The 19,783-nt window shown below is 44.3% G+C and overlaps 1 protein-coding gene across 1 annotated transcript in view; it reads left to right on the plus strand.

Annotated features, from left to right (window-relative positions):
* The window catches only part of MPZL1 (myelin protein zero like 1), a 57,345-nt gene extending 38,372 nt beyond the window's left edge, over nucleotides 1-18,973 (plus strand). Inside the window, exons 3-6 of the mRNA XM_031435843.2 lie at nucleotides 2,600-2,813; nucleotides 3,548-3,680; nucleotides 6,202-6,304; nucleotides 16,066-18,973. Of these exons, the coding sequence (XP_031291703.2) occupies nucleotides 2,600-2,813; nucleotides 3,548-3,680; nucleotides 6,202-6,304; nucleotides 16,066-16,167 (552 nt within the window). The 3' untranslated portion in view covers nucleotides 16,168-18,973. The remainder of the gene's footprint in view (nucleotides 1-2,599; nucleotides 2,814-3,547; nucleotides 3,681-6,201; nucleotides 6,305-16,065) is intronic.
* The last annotated feature ends 810 nt before the right edge of the window (nucleotides 18,974-19,783 follow it).

Below are 19,783 nucleotides of genomic sequence, written 5' to 3' on the forward strand. Positions count from 1 at the left end.
TCTGGGCCAGTCCTGTGAGGTAGCGTCCCTTTCTATGACAGTTTTTCTCTTCTTCATCTCGAATGTAAGTATTTTGAGGGTAGAGACCTATCTTACACCTTTGGTGACCCTCATGGTTTTAGCACCGTGGCTTGTACTTAATAAATATTAGTTAATTAGGAGATCTAGTCCCTTTTTTGTGTGTGAGCTTTTTTTTTTAAACCGTTTCACTTCTCTCTTTCTTACTGGTCTGACCAAAGCATTGTTAATGAGTTCATTTCAGCAAACACACCCAGTTCCTGTGATGTGCTAAGTGCGGAGAAGTATGGAGAAAAACAAAGCTTAGACCCTGCCTTCAAAGGGTGCCTGGTCTAACAGGGCGGGCCGGCTGCAGGAGGGCTGTGCAGACACAGCGGTGGGAAACAGCGTGGTGTGGGTCTTCATGACCAGTTGAGAAATGCAGGGCAGGGAGTGTTTGCAGCTGAGGTAGGAAAGGAATGCAGAGGCCAAATGCCACAAGGACTGGTTCGCTAAGCTAAGAGTTTATGGTTCATTTCCTGGTAAAGAAGAGAGGCTGAGGAGTTTGGGGCGGGGGGAGACATGATGAGACACAAGAGGCATTAAATAGTGGAAACAGCTTAAGCTTTGAAATCAAAGCTGGATTTGAATTCTCTCTCTAAGACCTGTGACTTTGATTAAGCCACTCAGATTTTCTGAGCCTCACTTGTGAAATACCTGGCAGGCGAATCTCACCTTGCAGGGTGATTCTGAGCATCAGAGCATTACTTTCCATGGTATTTCACATTTCTGCACATCTTGCAAATGGAGGCACTGGCTGCCTTTCTTGTACAGTGACTGACCTTGGGAGACAGACATGGCGCCTCCTGTGGGAGCAAAGGACAGATATGCTTACTGTCCAATATAGTAAAGAGGATGTCTCCCTTTGGGGCAGAGGTCAGACAAGCTTACTGCCCATTGTAAAAAGTTTGAGTTTCCCAAGCTCGGGGCTCCTTGGTTGTGATGCAAAACCTCTGTGCACAGCGTCCACCTGAGCCCCTCCGTGCCATCCCTATGGGGAGCAAGGGCCACAGATAAAAACATACTGCTTGTTGTTTGTAAGTAATAGGGTCCTTTGTCTCCAAGTCTTCTTCATGAGAACAAAGACTTCACAGGAGTCTTGTGTCTTCTGCCAGCATCTGTAAACCTGTGGCAGACTAGCTGGGAGGGTAAAATCTCAGAGCCTTCACGGTTCCTAACAAGCATGAGGTTATATTAAGTACAAGGTATATATTTGATAAATGGTTGTTGTTTTTTTTTTTCAGTCATCATTTAGGCATTAGGTGGAGGATGAATTAGAGGATCTCAAGACCAGTTAAGAGGTCATAATCCAAGATGATGAGGGCATAAAGTCAGGTTCATTGGGAATTAAATAGAAGAGAGAAATTTAGTTGATAAAATCGACAGAATTAGGAGATTAATTGGATGGGAAGGAAGACAGAGGAGTCAGGGATGACTCCAACGATTTATGGTTTGGGAGACTGGCATGAAGCCATCAGTCAAGGTGATGCCCAGGTGGAAGGTGGAGTTTATAGGAGAGGGTGGGGACAGCTGGGTGATACAGTTGAGTAGGCAGCTGGGGGAGGGATCTGGAGCTCAGGGGAATGCTATGGATGAGAGAGAGGTTTGGGAGTTCACAAAATGTAGATGGCCATTAAATCATAGGAATGGGAGAGATTGCACAGGGGTTTCACCTTCCACAAAGGGTTCTGGAAATGGTGTGTTGGATTGCCAGCGGAGCTCAGTCATTGCCCAGTGCTGATTTCTACCCCCAGACCCACTATTGCCCCATCCGTGAACTAGAGCAAAGCAAGCCTCCAGCAGAGCTGCTCAGATGGAAGCAGGATGGATCCCTGCCCCCACTAGGCCTGACCTTGCTACCAGGGGGCTGAGTTTGACAAAGTTGCTTTGAGAAATGAGTTCCTTGGCCAAAAGCAGGTCTGAGGATAGAGTGTGAATGGAAAGAGAATGGGACTAAGGGCTGAACCTGCAAAGGCAGGTGGAAACATTCTGGGTTATCTGGGCTGTGTTCCTTTCACACAGCCATGACTTTTCTGGAGGAAACCAATAAGTAAGGCAGAAACACATCAGATTAACTGATCTATGATAATTAGGCTTATTTTTCTCGATGCCTTTGTGCATCATAACGGTAAGCTTTGTGAATTAATGCTGAAACCTTTGGACCCGCTGGCCTCAATCATGGTGTCAGAGCATTGGCTTTGAAGAGTCAGGTGGCCTTGACTTTGACTCTGGATCTACCACCTGTTATCATTATGACCTTGGGCAGTGACTTCTTTGAGCCTCCATTTCCTTATTTATAAAACTACAGGGTAATTGCCATGTCGCTGGGATACTGAGAGGATTAAAGGAAATGTACAGGTTTATTTCTTCAACCGAAAAACAGGGCTGAGCTCCATGGTTTCATAGCTTAGGGAGTCTACTATGGTGTGGCACTTCTGAATGATGTCTTTTTAAAAAGACCCTTTTTCACAGCATGCCTATAACAGAGTTTCGAACTTCTGCCTTTGAGAATAGCTCACGTGTTCCTTTTTTCTAATTGCAGTTTTTCCACTACTCCCAAGGGCAAGTGTATGCTGGGAATTATCCACCATTTAAGGACCGAATCAGCTGGGCTGGAGACCTTGACAAGAAAGATGCATCAATCAGCATAGAAAATATGCAGTTTATACACAATGGCACCTACATCTGTGATGTCAAAAACCCTCCTGACATTGTCGTCCAGCCGGGACACATTAGGCTCTATGTCGTAGAAAAAGGTACCTCCTTGAGTATTTTTGCAGCAACAATGCAGTCCCCTTTGTCTCATGCTCAGTTAGAGAATAGAGCTTACATTTTAAGGTGTGTTTGAAAGGGATATTTTTGCCATACAGTTATGCTCCCTGTTTCCATGGACCTGCGGCTCTATCGGACATGACTAGGGGTCAGGGAACTCATTCCAGCTGGAGTGGCCGATTTCTCCACTTACATACCTGCTGCCTGGAGCGTATTGATCTGATTCGAGGACCGTGAATTTTTCAGTGTTCATTAGAAGAAAGACCAAATTGCTTATGGTTGGATGGGGTGGATACTGGGAAGGAAGGAGATTAATACTGTTTTCACTTTCTACAGGATAAGGTTTTAATATTGGCAAAAACAGTACAGCCATTTCTTCCCTTTTTCAAGACTAAGTGGGAAATGCAGGTTCTGGTGTCTCATTTTGAGACCAAATCTGCTTTTTTTGGAGGAGAGATGGAGGTGAATTCACATCCCCAGGTTTTCTTTGATTTTAGAACGTTGAGAGGGATTGTGTATGCAGAAATGTTTTCAGTTCTGAAGTTCATTCTTTATCAGCTGATAACTTATGTCATCGATTAGACACCAGGATCTCATTATTTGGATAGTAAACGAGTGTGTGGTAATTGCTGAAGACACCTGTTTATTCATTTAATAAAATTCCATTTCTTTTGTCTGTAGCAATGTACCTTCAAACTATTTTGTTCTTTCTCTCTAGAGATTTTGCCCTCCTTTCCAGTCTGGGTGGTGGTGGGCATAGTGACAGCTGTGGTCCTGGGTCTCACTCTGCTCATCACCATGATTCTGGCTGTCCTCTATAGAAGGAAAAACTCTAAACGGGATTACACTGGGTAAGAAACCCTGCTTTGGGAGGGGAAGGGTGGAGGGAAGGAATCAGAGTTTATGAAAACTTCTATACGTTTTATGGAAAAAGAATTGTGAAGAATTAGCTACTGTTTGCTTTCTCGTCGGAATGGAGCCGTCATCTCCTTAGAAGGTGTTCTGATGTGGGCAAGCGGAAATTAGTGGCCTGCTATTTTACGTGGGCTGTGACACTAATCCCCATTCCAGTTTCTTTCTTAGGTCTGCTGAAATGAACTGCTCAGCAGCCTGTGCTCTGTGTTTCAGTAACGTTCACTCTGCAGCTAGTGTTACTAAGCCACAGACATCACTTACCCAGTATGAGTTTAATTTGAATCTCTTGGTAATAATCTCATAAGGTTCATCTTTTCAGTTAGGTAAATATAACATATAATTATAATGTGTAAGAGGAGTTGTGCTGATAAATGACCCCCACATGTGATGATGCAGGGCTTTTCCTGTTTGTGGTTTTGCAAGCCGTTTCCTTCCTTTGGTCATTCTCAAATGCGTGGCTAGACTCATCCAAACTGGGCTAATAAGAGTTGAACACCGGAGTACACCAGCAATATAGAAAAGCAGACTTTATTTTTGTTCACGGCATCTCAAAGAGAACACATTTGAGCATAGGGTGTGTGTCTAATGCAAGGACCTTCTCTTTTCATCACTCCAGCTGGAAAGCCAGCCCATAGACGCTATGTAGAGCTCACGTGGTAAGACAGTGTGAAGGCTGGATTCACGCTGATGCAGCACGAGCTGTGTCCCAGGTGCACGGAAGGGCCTGTGACCTGAGAGGATTGCATGCCCCGGGCTCCCCTCTCTTGGGGTTCTGCTGCTCTACTTTTCAGGAGTGCTGTGTTTTAACGGGTTTGAGTGTTCAAATTTCAGACACTACTTGCTTGAAATGTTTCTATTCTGCTGACTGTCCCTGCCCCCTTGCATGGTGAGTGTTTTATGGTGAAATACAACTGGGGCCTTGGTTTTCAACGTGAGACTAATCCAGGGCGGTGACACATGCCAGTCTCTGTAGTTCATGCTTTCGGGTTAATAAAGGCGCGGACATGTGTGCCTGAATCCTGCATGGCATCGTGAATGCTGCTGCTCGTCTTCTTACTTTGGTTTTTTCTCCCCTCCCCTACCTGTGCTACCTTGGTGTGCCGGGATCAGATCCTGCTTATCTTCCACTTCTTAAGAAAAGCTGACATAGACGACACATTGGGACTGTAACAGGGTCTCCTCTTCCACTCCCACTAGACACATGGTAACTAATCACATTGGCCGTTGCTGTTAATATTCATGTGTATGTATTCAGCCCATCTCTCTTGTTGACAACTAGCCGGCTAGCTCTGAGCTAACCCGACAGCTATCATGGTTTGTCCACAAATACGTCACGTGTCTGTGTTAGAAACATGTTGAGTGTGCCATCCCAATGAAACTGGGTTGTCAGGTTACACAGAGGTGTTTTGGTCATCTGAATATATATGTTCTTCATGTAAAGTGCCGTGTGTATGTGTGTGTGTGTGTGTGTGTGTGTGTGTTAGTTTTCTTTTTTTAAACATGAATTGTATTACTAATGAATGAGACCCTCTTTGTGTTAAGAGTACTCAAACCGTTTTGGTTTAGGGCATACAGATAGCCTCCCATTTCAGAGAAGACACAGTTTGCAGAATGCATTGTAGGCTTTGGTCTTAGTAACGACACTTTAAATATGATCCTCTACAAACTCCTAAGATTTTTCAAATGTACATCATAAAGGATTTAAGCTTTCCTGATGACCTAGCCCACTGGGGAATTCCTAGTGAGTTACCTGCTGGCATTCACTTTCCTTGATTTTTTTTTAATAAGATAGGGCTTGCTGTTAAAGACCTCTGTGCCTCTGAAAAAGTTCAGCCTGTGTGATGTGGCATTCCACAAGTTTTTTTTTTTTTTTTCTATTCATGACTTCCTGGACTTTCTTTAGTTTGGTTGCAGAATTGGTAGGGAAGGAAACTGTGGGGAGCTGGGGAATGGAAGGATGAGACGGGTCAAGACTGCGAGCCTAGATCTGTAGCTGTGGTTTTGGAAGCACATTTAGAAGAGCTTTTGCCTTTGATGATCACATAAGTGAACTGCTATTAAGAAGGTAGAGCTTGCTCCTTTAAACCTTGATCCCAAAGGAGGATTGACAGCAGGAGGAAAAAGCCAAAGCCCCAAAAGGAAAAATGTACATTGTAGCCAGAATCCCATTTAGCAGATACCTTTACTGTAAACTGGGGCAAAGAGGTTACACAGCACTGGTTTCTGTACCTCCCCCAGAGTAGCTTCACTGACTTGGAAGAATCAGGGTCAGGGATAAAAAGTAGTTTCAAGATATGTGATTGTTTTGATACCCACTGTTTCGCTGAATTTTGTTTTTATACATCTGCTACCCTGTCTTGTCATCACTTGCATTTCTGTGTTTTTTTTTTGTTTCCGTTTATTTTAATTTTTTTTTTTTTTTTTTAACATTTGTTCTCCAAATTGCCACCTCATCAGCTGCAACACATCAGAGAATGTGTCACCGGTTAAGCAGGCTCCACGGAAGTCCCCCTCCGACACAGAGGGTCTGGTAAAGAGCCTGCCTTCTGGATCTCACCAGGTAACAGCTGAATGCAGTTCTGCCCACTGTCCCCCGCTCTGCCCTTTGATGCTCTGCCACTTTCCGCCGTGCGGCGGGGAGTACTGAGCTGTAAGAGACAGACAGAGAGACAGTGACAGACAGAGAGACAGTAACAGACAGACAGAGCAAGAGAAGCAGGGGGGATTAAAGGGCTGGTTTAGGAGGACCATAAGAAAATAGGCAGAGAAGAATCTGACTTGAGTAAAGGTTTCCACCAAACCACCAACAGATTGTTCACAAAAAATGTAGTTCTTCTGGCCCAAGAGAAATTAGGAAATGGCTTTGTCAGATGTAAATGATTCTTCCTTAATTGCTCAGGGAAATAAAGTGAACTAGAGACTATTCTGAGGTACCCTATAAGCCATGGAATTTACAGGAAGATGTAATTGGTATTGATAGTAAAACAGAAAAGCTATTTTGTATGAATCCTTTCAAAGAAATTGACAGTAAACACTTACTGAATAATTAGTAGGCCTGATGAACAAGTAAAGACTTTGGCTTCTACTTCTTATAGAAAGTACAGGGAAGAAATAACTTTTATTTGGAGCTTAGCACAGAATCTAGCACTGTGGTTACTGCTGTGTTTTGGCTGTGCCGGTGTAACTGTAACTGTGGCGTAGCAGAAACTCCGTAGCTTAGTGGTTCTGTTCTTCTAGGGCAGAAAGCATGATAAGGAATTTGGCCAGTTATAACTTTGCCCTGAGGAGGAGGCGCTGGGGGTGTGGTGGGGAGGATGGATTTAAGAGGAAGTGAAGAAAGGAATAACTGTGTTGTGTGGACGAAGTCCCCCACATGGGTAGTCCACAGTTGTCATATGTGCTGAAAAAGCTGAGGCATCGTGGTGTTAAATCAGGCTCCTTGTTCCTAGTCTGTCTGTCCAGGTCTTTCATCATCTCTTCCTTCTCTCTCTCTCTCGGATCATGTACTTCAGATACCTTGGTTCGCTTATTTTGTCTTGTGACTGGGAATAGGGTTGTGAATAAAGGCATTAGATTTGCAGACAGGCGTAACACCTAAAGAAGCCATGGAAACCTTTCCTCCTGCCCTTGAAGTGCCATGGGAGTTGTTCTCCTGTTGAAAACAAACTAGGGGAAAAAGAATAAAAGAAGCGATGGTTTTTAAACACTGGAAAGCAGGTTGTGCAGCACCATAATCCCTGAGAGAAGGGAAATAAACAAGGGGAGCCCTGTGCTTGTCCCAGCTTACTGCCTCCAGGTAGTTTCCAGACTGCGGAGCTGAGGGGAGTTGGAAACAGAGCTCAGCTGTCTCTCACTGAATGGAGGAGGCAGAGAGCAGAGTTTGGGGAGGCCAAGGTGGCTAGGATGTAGGGGGCAGGGTACCAGAGAAGAAGAAACCATGCAGAGAGAGAGCTTCAGGATCTGGAGTCGGTCCCTTTGAGCCTTTGCTGAGTACAGACTTGTGCATGTTTGGGCAAAAACTCCCTGTGACCAGAGAAAGAACCGCCTGAAAAGCACTAGGTTATACAATGTCTGGAACATACACAGGGCTGGGAATCATTTGTGTTCCTAAAAGCCAGAGAGGAGAGAACTCATAACATACAGGGTATTGGTTGGAGTCCTCAGAATGGTCATGTCTTAGAAGTGGGGCTAAATCAGCACCAGATGATGGATACTGTGGACCCACCACAAGGAAGCCTTTAGAGAATCATACTAATGTAAGAGTAATCTACATGCACACCAGAACAAAATCTGATAGTCTTTACAAGAATACAATAAAGTCCAACATCTGCCAGTGAAAAATTCACAATGTCAGGCACCAGTCAAAAATTACCAAGCATAAAAAAAGGAGGAAAATAAAAATACCTAACCAAGAGAAAAATCAATCAATAGAAACAAACCCAGAAATGACATCGCTAATGGAATTCATACACAAAGACCTTAAAACAAGTATTATAAATCTTATAAGTAAACTTAAGGATGTAAAGGCAAGCTAAACAGTGAGGAGAGAATTAGAAAAAGGATCAAAATGGAACTTCTGGAAATGAAAAAACCTGGGATGGCTTAAACAACAGATTAGACACTGTAGAAGAGAAGTTCAGTAAACTAGAAGAAACAATGGAAACTGTCCAAAATGAAGCATAAAAGAAAGGCTGGGGAACATGAGCAGAAATGCAGTAGTAGACCAGTAGGCCAGTGGACAGTATCAAGCAGTTTGAATGGAGTCTGAGATGGAAAGGGAAGAGAGAAGAGTGAAAAACAATTTAAAGAAACAATAGCCAAACACTTTCCCTTCTTTTGGCCATTTTTTCATATTTCTAAATAACTATACTATTGCTATTTTTAGATTTTTTTTAGTCTGATTGACTCCATATTATGGGAATTTAGCCTCTCTCCCACCAACCCTTCTTCCCAACACACACTTACGTGCACATATATACCCACATGCTTCATCTAAGTATGATTGTCTCACTGTAGTTAGGTAGTTTTTTTCAGTGTTACATGTCCCTGTCTTTTTCACTGTTGTACCACATACATTTGTTTTCTTGTACAATATTTTTGTTTGTCATGGAGCTAATATTTCCTTGTTGTTTATTTGCTTAGTTTTCTAAGTGCGTATTTATATTCCTTCTCAAAACTCTCCAGTTAAAAACCTCTGAGCACATTCAAACACATCAGAAATTCTGTTGGTTTCATTTTATTCTTGGAGACATACTTGTTAAGAGTCTTCTGGCTTTGTTGTGCTTTAGACTGCTGTGTGGAAGTCATCTGGGGCCTCCCCTCCCAAGTAATTTTCTTTCTCTCTTCTTTTGGACCTCAGAGCTTTACCTTTTTAGTTTATTCCCTTATTGTGATGGAATATATCCTCTGTAACTTCTTGAGAAAGGATGCACAGGAGATACAAATTTTGAGGCTTTGTATGAGAGGCAGAATGATGACTTCCAAAAGATGCCCACATCTAATCCCTGGAACCCGTGGGATATGTTACGTTACCTATCGAAAGGACTTCACAGCTATGATTAAGGGTCTTGAGATGGGAGATTTCCTGGATCAGCCATGTGAGCCCAGTGTAATCAAAGGAGTCCTTAAAAGAGGGAGACAGGAGGATCAGAATCAGAAAGAGTTTAGAGATGCTGTTTTGCTGGCTTTGAAGATGAAGGAAGGGATCGTAAGCCAAGAAATGCAAACAGCTCCCATAAACTGGAGAAGGCAAGGAACCACATTCTCCCAGAGCCCCCAGAAAGAATGCAGCCCTGTTGCTACCTTGATTTAACCCCGCGAAACCCATTTCAGACTTCTGACCTCCAGAACTGTAAGATAACACATTGGTTTTGAGCAGGCCTAAAATTGTTACTATTCTTCTCCCTTAAGCTTGGTTGATAATCTGGTTGGGTAGGATTCCAGGATGGAAGTCTTTTTCCTTCAGCATTTTGAGGCATTGCTGCTTTTTCTAGCTTCCAGTGCTGAGAAGTTGACACTGTTCTGATTCTTCTTCCTTTGTGTGAGACCAGCTTTGTTCCCCTTCTCATAGAATCTTTTTTACCCCTCGTGTTCTGAAATTTTATAAAATTGTGGGCCTTTTTTATTCATTGTGCTGGCTACTCAGTGGGCACTTTCAGTCTGAGAACTGTGTCCTTCAGTTTTAGGATACCGTCATCCATTATTCTTTGGAAAATTTCCTCCTTCCACTTTCTGTTCTCTGTTCTCTCTTTTGGAAATTCCTGTTAGAAATTGAATCATCTCCCACAGCAATCCTTTAGTTTTCTTATTTTTCCTGTTTTACAGTTTTCTTCTATCTAGTACATTTCTGCAACGTCATCTTCCAGCTTTTATTGAATATTTAATTTCTGCTATCATTTTTTTCCTGATTTTCAAGAGCTATTGTTATTCTCTGATTCTAATATCCTGGATGCGTTGACTTATCTCTGAGTATATCATTTTTTTCTTCTGTTTTATATGCGTTAAAAAAATATATTTTCTTCTGTTACTGGATTTTGCTGTTTCTTTTGAACTCCCTTTTTCTTTGATAATTTTTGCCTTTCATGATAGAAGCTTTCCTCAAATGTCCTTGGTTATCTGTTCACACTGAAGGTACTCAAATCTGATCCCAAGCTCTTTGTGCAGAGACAGAGTTTACTGGATCGTGGGCTTCCTGTTTGTATAAAGTGCTGGCTGGCTGTCATCGGGGGGCCTCTAAATGTTAATTGCTAAGAGTCTTTTCTCTTGGGTTAGTCGACTTCTCCAGAAGGAAATCCTCAGATTTCATGCTTGGGAACGGAGCAGAGGGAGCAGAGAGCAGGGCTCACTGCTGTCAGCCGACTTGCCCGCCTCTTCTCAGTGCCAACACCCCACCCTGTGCCTGCTGTCCCTGAGTCAGACTGGCTCAGCTCTCCTGTGAGTAAACCCCCGGGGTTCTGCCCAGGCCTGACTCTGGCATTTTCTGGAGGTTAGTGAGAAGCAACTCAAGCACTGTGTCAATCTACATTATCATTTTTTCGGCATTTGCAGAATGATACCAGGTCAGCGTTGAGAGGAAAATTCTAGTGTTCCTCAGGGCTGGCTCCTAGGTTCCCCCTACTGCGCTCAGTGCAGGCCCCGAAGGCCTCTTCTCTCTTCAACCTGCTGCAGATCAGGGTTTCTTTACATAGATAAATCTTTTACTTATTTATTAATTTTTTTAGATCAAGGTTTCTGTTCGGTGACACGTACCTGGAGCACCTTCGTCTCACTCGGTCACTTTTCATCAAGTCACGATGCCTCTTTTATTTTACAGTTACACACGTTGTTAAAGCTCTTTTCTGCCTTACCAGCTTCTGGAGCTTAAAAATCCTTTGCCAGTTAACACAAGACTTGGAAGAGTGTGTGACTTCCTTGCAGATTTATCTTCCAATTTTTATTTTACTTAGATTTGCATTCAGTGGTCAGCTCGTAACAGGGGCTGCTCTCCTAGGGTTAAAACACTTCCTGCAGATCCTCCACACAGCTCCTCAGCACTGCAGGGTGTCAGGTGACCCTGGGGCGTGCCGTTACTTGTTGGTTACTTGTCTCACATGCCGCCTTCAGTACGGGTCCCGGAAGCACCTCTCTGTCAGAGCAGTGGAGGACTTTGTGAAAGGTGTTCTCACCAGAATCCTTTTGGTACACTCCACCTTCAGTTTGTTCAGACTGAGGCAGAAAGGTTTTCGCGGTTTAGTGAAAACTCACTTGGCCTGATAGGTTTATCTTATTAGGGAATTGATGAGATTAAATACTTTTTCTTTTAAGGTAAGTTATTTATTTGTTAGTTTGTTAAGACTCAAGTTCTTTCCATCTTAGTCGCTCATCCTCTGCATATTGTCTTTATTCTCAGGTGCCTTCCCTCAGCCTCAAACTGGCTGCTCATGAAAAAAGGCACCTGCAGGAAGAGCTGAATCCACCCCTAGGCAGCTTTTATTACAGAGGAAGATCTTGACCGGAAGCGCCTCCCCAGCAAACTTCTAGTCCCCTTGGCCAGAGTGGCTCACATGCTAATGCCTTTTCCAGTCATCTGCAGGGGGACAGGAATTGCGGCTGGCTTCACCCCTGGGGGCAGGAGAGGGAGGGCCATTTACCTGAGCAAAGGGAGGGTGAACACCGGAACCAAAGGAGGGCTCTTCCAGCGAGCAGAGTGGGAAGCTGAGTTGGGAAGCTGGTAGGTAAGCACTACCTAGGGTTTGGAGAATTCTGGCTCTAGGGAAAAGATAAGTACAACCCTCTCTTTGCGAAAAGCTTAGTTTTGACTGACGTTAGTTTGAAATAATTATTGTTATAGTATATGAACCGTTGGTTTTCTAGATCCTTTTCTGGAAATGGTTAATGCTTTGTGTGCAAAAGGCAAATGTTTTTGGAGGACAGTGATTGTGTGGAATAGTTACGTACGTGTCAGCTATGGTATGTAGATGTGTTGTGTTTCCCAAACATATACATCATATGTGTTCTCTCATTTAGACCTCATAACAGCCCTGTGAGCTAAGTTCTTTTATTGCCTCTATTTTACCCAGGAAGGCTTAGTTAGGTTGAGTCACTTGCTCAAGGTCAGGAGTTAGTGGCAGAGCTAGTGTTAGACCCAGATCTGTGTGGCTCTGAGGCATGTACTTACTGCGTCCTGCCTGTCCAGTTCTTTTCAGCTTCGTTTTGATAATCAGTTTCATTTATCTCAAAGAATGTCACAGTACACAGCTGTGTTTCACATCTATTTTGGTGACGTGAAATGAATACTGAAAATGTGTTCTGTGAACAGTCAGCGAGCACATTAGGAGCAGGTGTTCTCGCTTAGTGATACCTCTGCTGGGGTGTCAGGTGTGTTTCCGCTCATGCCTGAAGGTCCAGATTCAGGTTATAAAGGGCTTACAGAGACTGGAAAGTGCACTTCAGGACATCACATAATAGCTTCTGAGTGATAAATACATGATTAGAGGTAGATCTCCCTGCTCCTCCAGAACCCTCCCCCTACACCTTCACCAGTATGTTTTTATGTTGGAGTAAGTTTCTTGCAGGAAGAGTTCAGGGATAGTTTTATCTCTAACTGGAACTAAAAGAATAGACTTAGGTCAAGCAATAAAGTTTCTTGAAACATTTTCAGATTATTTGTGTAGTAAATAGTTGGGGAAATATTATATACAGAGCAGTTTTTCACTTGGTTATTGTAATTCTTTGTGGCGAAGCCAAAAAAGAAAAAAAGGAGGAGGAATGTGAAGATGTACGGTAAAAACAGCTAAGTCAGTGTAGGTGGTGGTGTTGGTGTTAATTCTTGAACACACAAAAGTGAGGGTCTTAGTGATGGCAGGTTCATTTCCATTGATCTGGGTTCACTGGCTCCTCCTGAAGTCCTGAGTGGTTTTTTTTGCCCTCAGAGTATTAGGGTCCTGAGGCAGGTTCCCCAGAGAACCAGGGTACCTTCAGCTTCCAAATCTGCTTCGGAACCAGGCTACAGAGAACTGCTCTAGACCGAGCTGGAGCCATTCTAGATTGAGCTAGATCCATCAGGAGATTCCTGACCTCAGCTCACACCCCAGAATTCCTCTAGATCCATTATTTCATCTGTCCTTTCACCCACCACCTATGGTCTGTTTTAGGCACTTAACTAACAAAGTCTGACCTTAGGACCTTATTAAATTCTAAGGAGCAAAGGGAGTGAGGATATCAGAGAGTGGGAAGCAATTTGAAGAAACCAAGTTCATTCATAGGAGGGAGTTCCTTTTGTTCTTCAATGATTTCCCGGTCATTTTCAACAAATTGTTGCGTTCTCTTGCCATGAGAGACAGTACTGTCTGACGTGAATGACCTTACGGGTGTTTTAATGTTGACTGACTGTCTCAGGTTATTCTGTTACTTTCTTCTCTACTTCATCTGTTCTCTTTCTTTTCCACCCTCACAGGGTCTTGGTTATCGATTGCTATGTAACAAACCGCCTTAAAAGATAATGGCTTAACAACAGCCACCATTTATCTGGCTCCAGCTCCTGTGGGCTGGTTGGGCAGACCCTCTGGTCTGGGGCAGTTCAGCTGACCTCTGCTGGCTCACTTGTGCATCTGCAGTTGGCTGGACAGTCTCGTAGGCTGACAGCTGGCAGGCAGTTGGCCAGAGAGACAAAGGACAACTGGGCCCTGGGTCTCCCATCAGCCATCAGGTAGCTGGGGCTTCCTTCACATGGTGTGACCTTCCTTCACATGTGGTGGTGACCGCACGGGTCTCAAGATCAAGGAGAGAGTGGAAGCTGCAAGGCCTGTGGAAATCTAGGGGTGGAACTTGCATATGTTACTTCTGCCACGTTCTGTGGGTTACAGCAAGTGACAAGACTAGCCCAGATTCAGGGGATCAAGAAACAGGTTCTTATTCCTGGTGCGGGGAGCTGTAGCACTGTGTTGCAAGGGTGTAGGGAAAAGCGTTTATATCCGTTTGTACAATCCATCACATGGTATAAACTCCTTCCCCCAGAACGCCTAATGATATGAGGTCTTCTTGTCTGGGAAGTTATGTAATTTAATTCCAGGGTCCATCCTATTGGAAATGGCTGTTACCAGGGATTGGTTAACTTGCTAGAAAACACTTTGTTTTCGTTCTTTTCCTAGTAGTAGAAAATAGAGGGCATTTAAAACCTCCTTTTCCCCAAGATTTACATTTAACTTGCAGCTTTCTGAGTTGGATTTAGAGGGCCTCAGTCTGATTCAGCATTAACAGTGGGATCCATTCTGTTACCCATGACAGGCGTGAGGGTATCACACACTGACTAAAGACAAACACACTGACTTCCACTGCTTGATTTACTTGCTTGGTTGCCTCGGTGTAGTTTCAAGTGTATCGCGATAACAAGACATTCATGACAATAATGCCTAATGTGTATCGAGTGCTGTCTGTCAGGCACTGCTCATTGGTAGATATCATCTCATTTAATTCTCACAACTGCCTTAAGAGGTAGAAGACTATTGTTCGTGCCATTTTAGAGATGAAGAAGCCAGTGCTCGGGGGTTTAAAAACATGCCCCAGGGCACACAACTCATGCTCACCAGTGCTCCTGCCATGCTCGGGAAGAATATCTCATCCACTCAGGCTGCGGATCTGCCCGAGTCCCGCTGGGTCTAGCCCTTGGGTGTCACAGCTCCGCTTTTAGGGCTGTAACCCTTTCAGCTGCGTTTGTCCCTTCCTAGAAGTCAAGGGCCCTGAACTACAGGATCCGCATAACACACTAGAGGATACAGGTGGTGGGGCTCCTAGGCAGAGTGAGGATGTTTATCTTAAGCCACATGCTTTTGGCTACTGAGCTTATGATTTCGAAGTTGAGAGTTTAAACACAATAGTCGACAATTTAAGGAGAGTATCCCCGGCTTGGAAGAAAAGTTGACTTTGGGTTTTCTGAACCTTCTCTTTTAAAACCAGGACTATTTGGTTGTTGTTTACAAGTTTAGAATCTCTGAGTTGGAAGGGCCTCTCAGGGTTGTGCAGTGCAATCACCTGTCTGATGTTTGAACTCCCAGCCTCCCACCCTTCCCTTGCTCTCCTTGGGGGCCACCCCGGCAGCTCTCTGCCTTCCTTACTGCCAAGGCTAAGACGAGTCCCTCTCCTACTTCAGTCCATCCAGAGCTTCTCCTTATAGCTCTATAGATTGTAGTTTTTGGAGTTTTTCTTAATTATTATTTTAAATCAGGAAAAATGGTTACCTGATCTTAGATATCAAGGAAGCAATCATTTTATTGGTTATGATAAGATTAGACTAAAAGAATCATATAAGGGGGTACATGGAAGAATATTTGAAAAACTTTTAAGTACTTACCTGTTTATAAAGTGACCAATTCAGATTGATTGTATTTTTGGACGGCACTGAATATGTTGGTTTCTTGTATCATTCTGAAAGTCATGATTTCAGCGGGTCTCAGGCTGTTAGGAGTATCCATCTTGGTCCTTAAGACTCTGATCCCCATTACAAGAGGTGAGGAGTTCTGTGGCAGATATTAAGATAAGGGTAATTCCTGAAAAGGAGTATTATATTGTTACAGAACTTTTGAAGCAGATGCAAAAGTAGACAGAATGATGTGACAAATCTTCACGTACCAGCTTTAACAATTACGGACATGTACCCGATCTTGTTTTAAAAGTCTGTCCTGGACATGTTGTTCCTAAGAAGGAACATATGTTCCTGAAGACGTTCAAAAGAGGGAGCTGTTTGCTCCGGAACCCTAACAATACCACCTTTGTGACTGCTTCTGTCCCTGCACCTGACGGGGCCCCCAGTTTTTCCAGACCTCTAATTGTACTTCTCTTCCCCAGGGCCCAGTCATATACGCGCAGCTAGACCACTCCGGCGGACATCACAGTGACAAGATTAACAAGTCAGAGTCTGTGGTGTACGCAGACATCCGGAAAAACTAAGAGACGACCCCGATCATCTCCTAAGCAAGAAACAAATCCAAACTGGACTCTTGGGGCAGAAAAATGTAGCCCATGACCACGTGTGGCCTTGGAGACCTGGGCAAGGACAAGCACATGTTTATTCAGAGAGGGAGAAAAAGATGTGTATAAAGGATGTGTATAAATATTCTATTTAATCTTCCTGATGTGAGGAGCCAGTGTTGCATGACGAGAAGATGGTATGATTCTACGTATATGTAAATTGTCTTGCGGTTTTTGTACTTCCATTCAGGGTTCAATTACAGTTGGGAAAATTCAGACACATTCCTCTCCCCATCGTTTAGAAGTGGTTTGCCTTAATGGAGGCGGCAGCAGATCTTTTAGTATGATACTAGACATGGCCTTTTAGTCTAAGGGCTTAACCCGCCTTAGCATTGATTTTAGCCAGAGAGTGGAGATACTATGAAAAAGCACGTCCAGGGTGGCCTTCGACCACGTGCACCACCTATTGGGTTATTGTTTTTAGAAAGCGTCGATTCGCTATGCCACCTGAGGACAGTTTGAGAAGTTTCTGTTGGTGTTTTTCTAAGATACAGGGCAGTTTTTAGCTTTCTCTCTTGTGTAGACTTACTCTAACATTACACCCTTCAAGCATATCGTCATCAGAGCAAGCTGTGCAGAGGATTAGCGCCGGAGGCCACTTCCTCCCAGATACTGGTAGATCAACCCCGTACATGGACCTGGAGTAGTGACCCCAGGCGAGGAGCTCTGTACCATTGGGAGAGTAACAGGTATCGGTTTGTATTCTTTGCTGAAGTCCTCCCTACCTATCATGACAGTCCCCATTCAGCTGAAGGAGAGGCGTTTCATTTCCCTCTATGTAGGCAGACACGGAATAATTAGACTGCCAGTCTCCAGCATCACAGAGCTCTCTGCAGAGGGTCGTCTTTATAAAGCTTCAGTCATGCTTCCAGCGAGAGCAGCGTCAGTCACGGTGCGTCCACATAGCTTCCTGGTGCCTCTGGGACCTGTGACATTACAGAGGGTCTAGAGTTTTTAAATCAGCAAACAAGGGTAGTACTTGTGCTTTAGGAATCTCTTCTCTGATCCTGGTTGTCTTATTTTTTTTCTTCCTTTCTCCCTTCTGTTTTCTTCTCCCCCCGCCCCCCATTACATGGAATTGATAAACAATTAGATGAGGAAAAATGTAGATAATTTGGGCATCCTTCCCAAAAACTCACCTTCTGCCGTTGAATGCCCCCGCCCCCATCTCAAACCGATGTCTGTTTCTTTGAACTGGGAGTGAAAAGCCTCGTGAAAATCTTTAAACGTGGACTTCTATTGCCACTCCCCCGTTTTCTGGATTCTTCCGTTTTGAAAGAATTTTTTTCCATTTCAAATGGAAAGTCCACAGTTACAGGAAGAATGCTGATGATCTGGTCCCAGAAGGTGGTCGGGTGAGTGGGGGTGACGGGTAATGTTAGTTCTTCTCCCATGCAGTTTTTTCCTTCCTGTCTTGTCATCCTTGTGAGGGCGTTTGAAGGCCGAGTTCTAAGGGAATAAAGAAGGATTCAGAGGTAAAGGTGTGCATGAGGTGATTAGAGAGAGAGAGGGCACACAGGCTATGAAAACGAGCCCCGCCCCGTCCCCACCCCGCACCTGCGATCGTCTATGTTCTGAGGGACTGTTTGCTGTTATTCCCACAAAGGGGCTCAGACTCCCAGCCCCTTTATATGCACGGAGACGGGAGGGGTTTTGTCACCACACGTGCCTGCCGTCTTATGCGTCTGGTCTGGTCGGGTGTGAAAGGAGGACAGGTGCTTGCTGTCCTGTGTCTCCCTCTTCTGTGCTCACAGGACCCGCGCCGGAGAGGAACACAGAGTCCTCCCCCCGAGACAGCCCTGCCAAGTGGCCAGCTTTGCCTTGCACCCTAGCTCTGTGCTGCCTCCACGGTGATCACTGCAGGAGGCTTTAAGACCTTTCTGTGTGTGGGGGAGGGGGGGAGGGGGCTGGGATGGCACCATTCTGCAGGCTGATGCCAGGAGAATGATGCTCTTGATGAGCCCTCGCCTCTGTCAGAATTGTACTGCCATCCAAGACTTTTTAAGACCAAGTATGTGTATTGAGAAGTGTAGTTTCCTTGTAGTCTTTTTTTTTTTTTTAACAGAAAAGGGGCATTCTCCTTTTCCTCCTTTCTTGACAGATCCAGTGAATCTACTAAACATTTCTGACATCTTCTGATAGCAGAAGCCCTAATTTCTTTGCATGTTGGCGAAGTTGCCACGCAGAGCACCAGCTGGCACTGCCGCTGACCGCTGCTGTGGGCCTGCCCTGCCCTGCCTCCCCTCCGGGCCTCCTTCTCGGCCTGGCCTTCTCCTGCCCACCTTTCTCCACCCTCCACTGCTGGACAGGGTGGTCGGTTACGAGCCTCCCACTCTGGGCTGTGACTGACTCATCCGAGGGAAGCTGCTCACGCTTGGGTGTGAGTGCCTCAGGTTTGGGGCTTTTTCCAAAAACCTCTTCACGCCACCTCCTGAGGATCTTTTTTGGCCCTTTCTCCTGTGTCCCAGCATCCCTGTCCCTGGCCACAGATTTGACAACAGTGGGGTTGCTTCCAAGTGGCAGGGCAATAAAGAGACCTCTTAAAATTACACATGATTTTTTCTAAGAGGACATCTAAAAGGGATTAGAGGTTAACATTTCAAACTATCTGTAGTTTTTCAATGGAAATGTATCCAGCTAGGTAAAAAACCATCAAGCTCATTATTTTGTTTTCTTTTTCAGTTGCTGTACTTTTGTGAATATTTTAATACATCTTTTTCAATTACTGGATTGTGTTGCATGCTCATTTTTAATCAAGAGATCAAAGCCCTTTTGTTTATCTTCCTCCAGTCACAGCAGCATCTCATTCTTCAGAAACACCCCCCATGTGCCTGCCTCAGGCCCTTTGCACCTGCCTTTCCCTTGGCCTGGAACACACATGCTGCACATATTTGTGTGGTTTGCTCCCTCACTTCCTTTAAGTGTCTGCTCACATGTCACCTTCTCAGAGGGACCTTCTATGGTAGTAAAAGAGCAGCCTCACCCACCCCTGGCTCTCCCTAAACGCCTTAACTCTGCTCTGTTTTTCTCCGTGTTGAACTATGTATGTGCTTATCTGTTTTCCCTACTAGAACATAAGCACCAAGAGACCAGAACTTTGCAGTTTGGTTCATTGCTCCATCTTTAGTGCATAGAATAAGTACCTGGCATTTAGCACCTGCTCAATAAATGTTGAATGCATAGACGATGGATAGATGGATTCATCCATTCAAATCTATGCTTGAGAACTGTCCTGTGCCAGGCACTATGCTAAGCATAAGGAAATAACACAAAGCTCCTCAAAGAGCTTGTCACAGTAGAGGTGAGAGAAGGTGACACTAGTAGGGACTAATAGCTACTAAGTACTCGCTGTGTGCAGGCACTTGGCACTGTGAGTTAATGCTAGTTGTACTAATGTTAAGCCCACTTTTAGAAGAACAGTGTCAGTAAATCGCAGCAATATTTCTTTTGATCTGCCTCCTACAGTAACAAAAGCAAAACTAAACAGATGGGACCTAAATAAACTTAAAAGCTTTTGCCCAGCAAAGGAAACCAT

This window comes from Camelus dromedarius, chromosome 23 (genome assembly GCF_036321535.1).
Source record: "Camelus dromedarius isolate mCamDro1 chromosome 23, mCamDro1.pat, whole genome shotgun sequence".
NCBI classification, from domain to species: Eukaryota; Metazoa; Chordata; class Mammalia; order Artiodactyla; family Camelidae; genus Camelus; species Camelus dromedarius.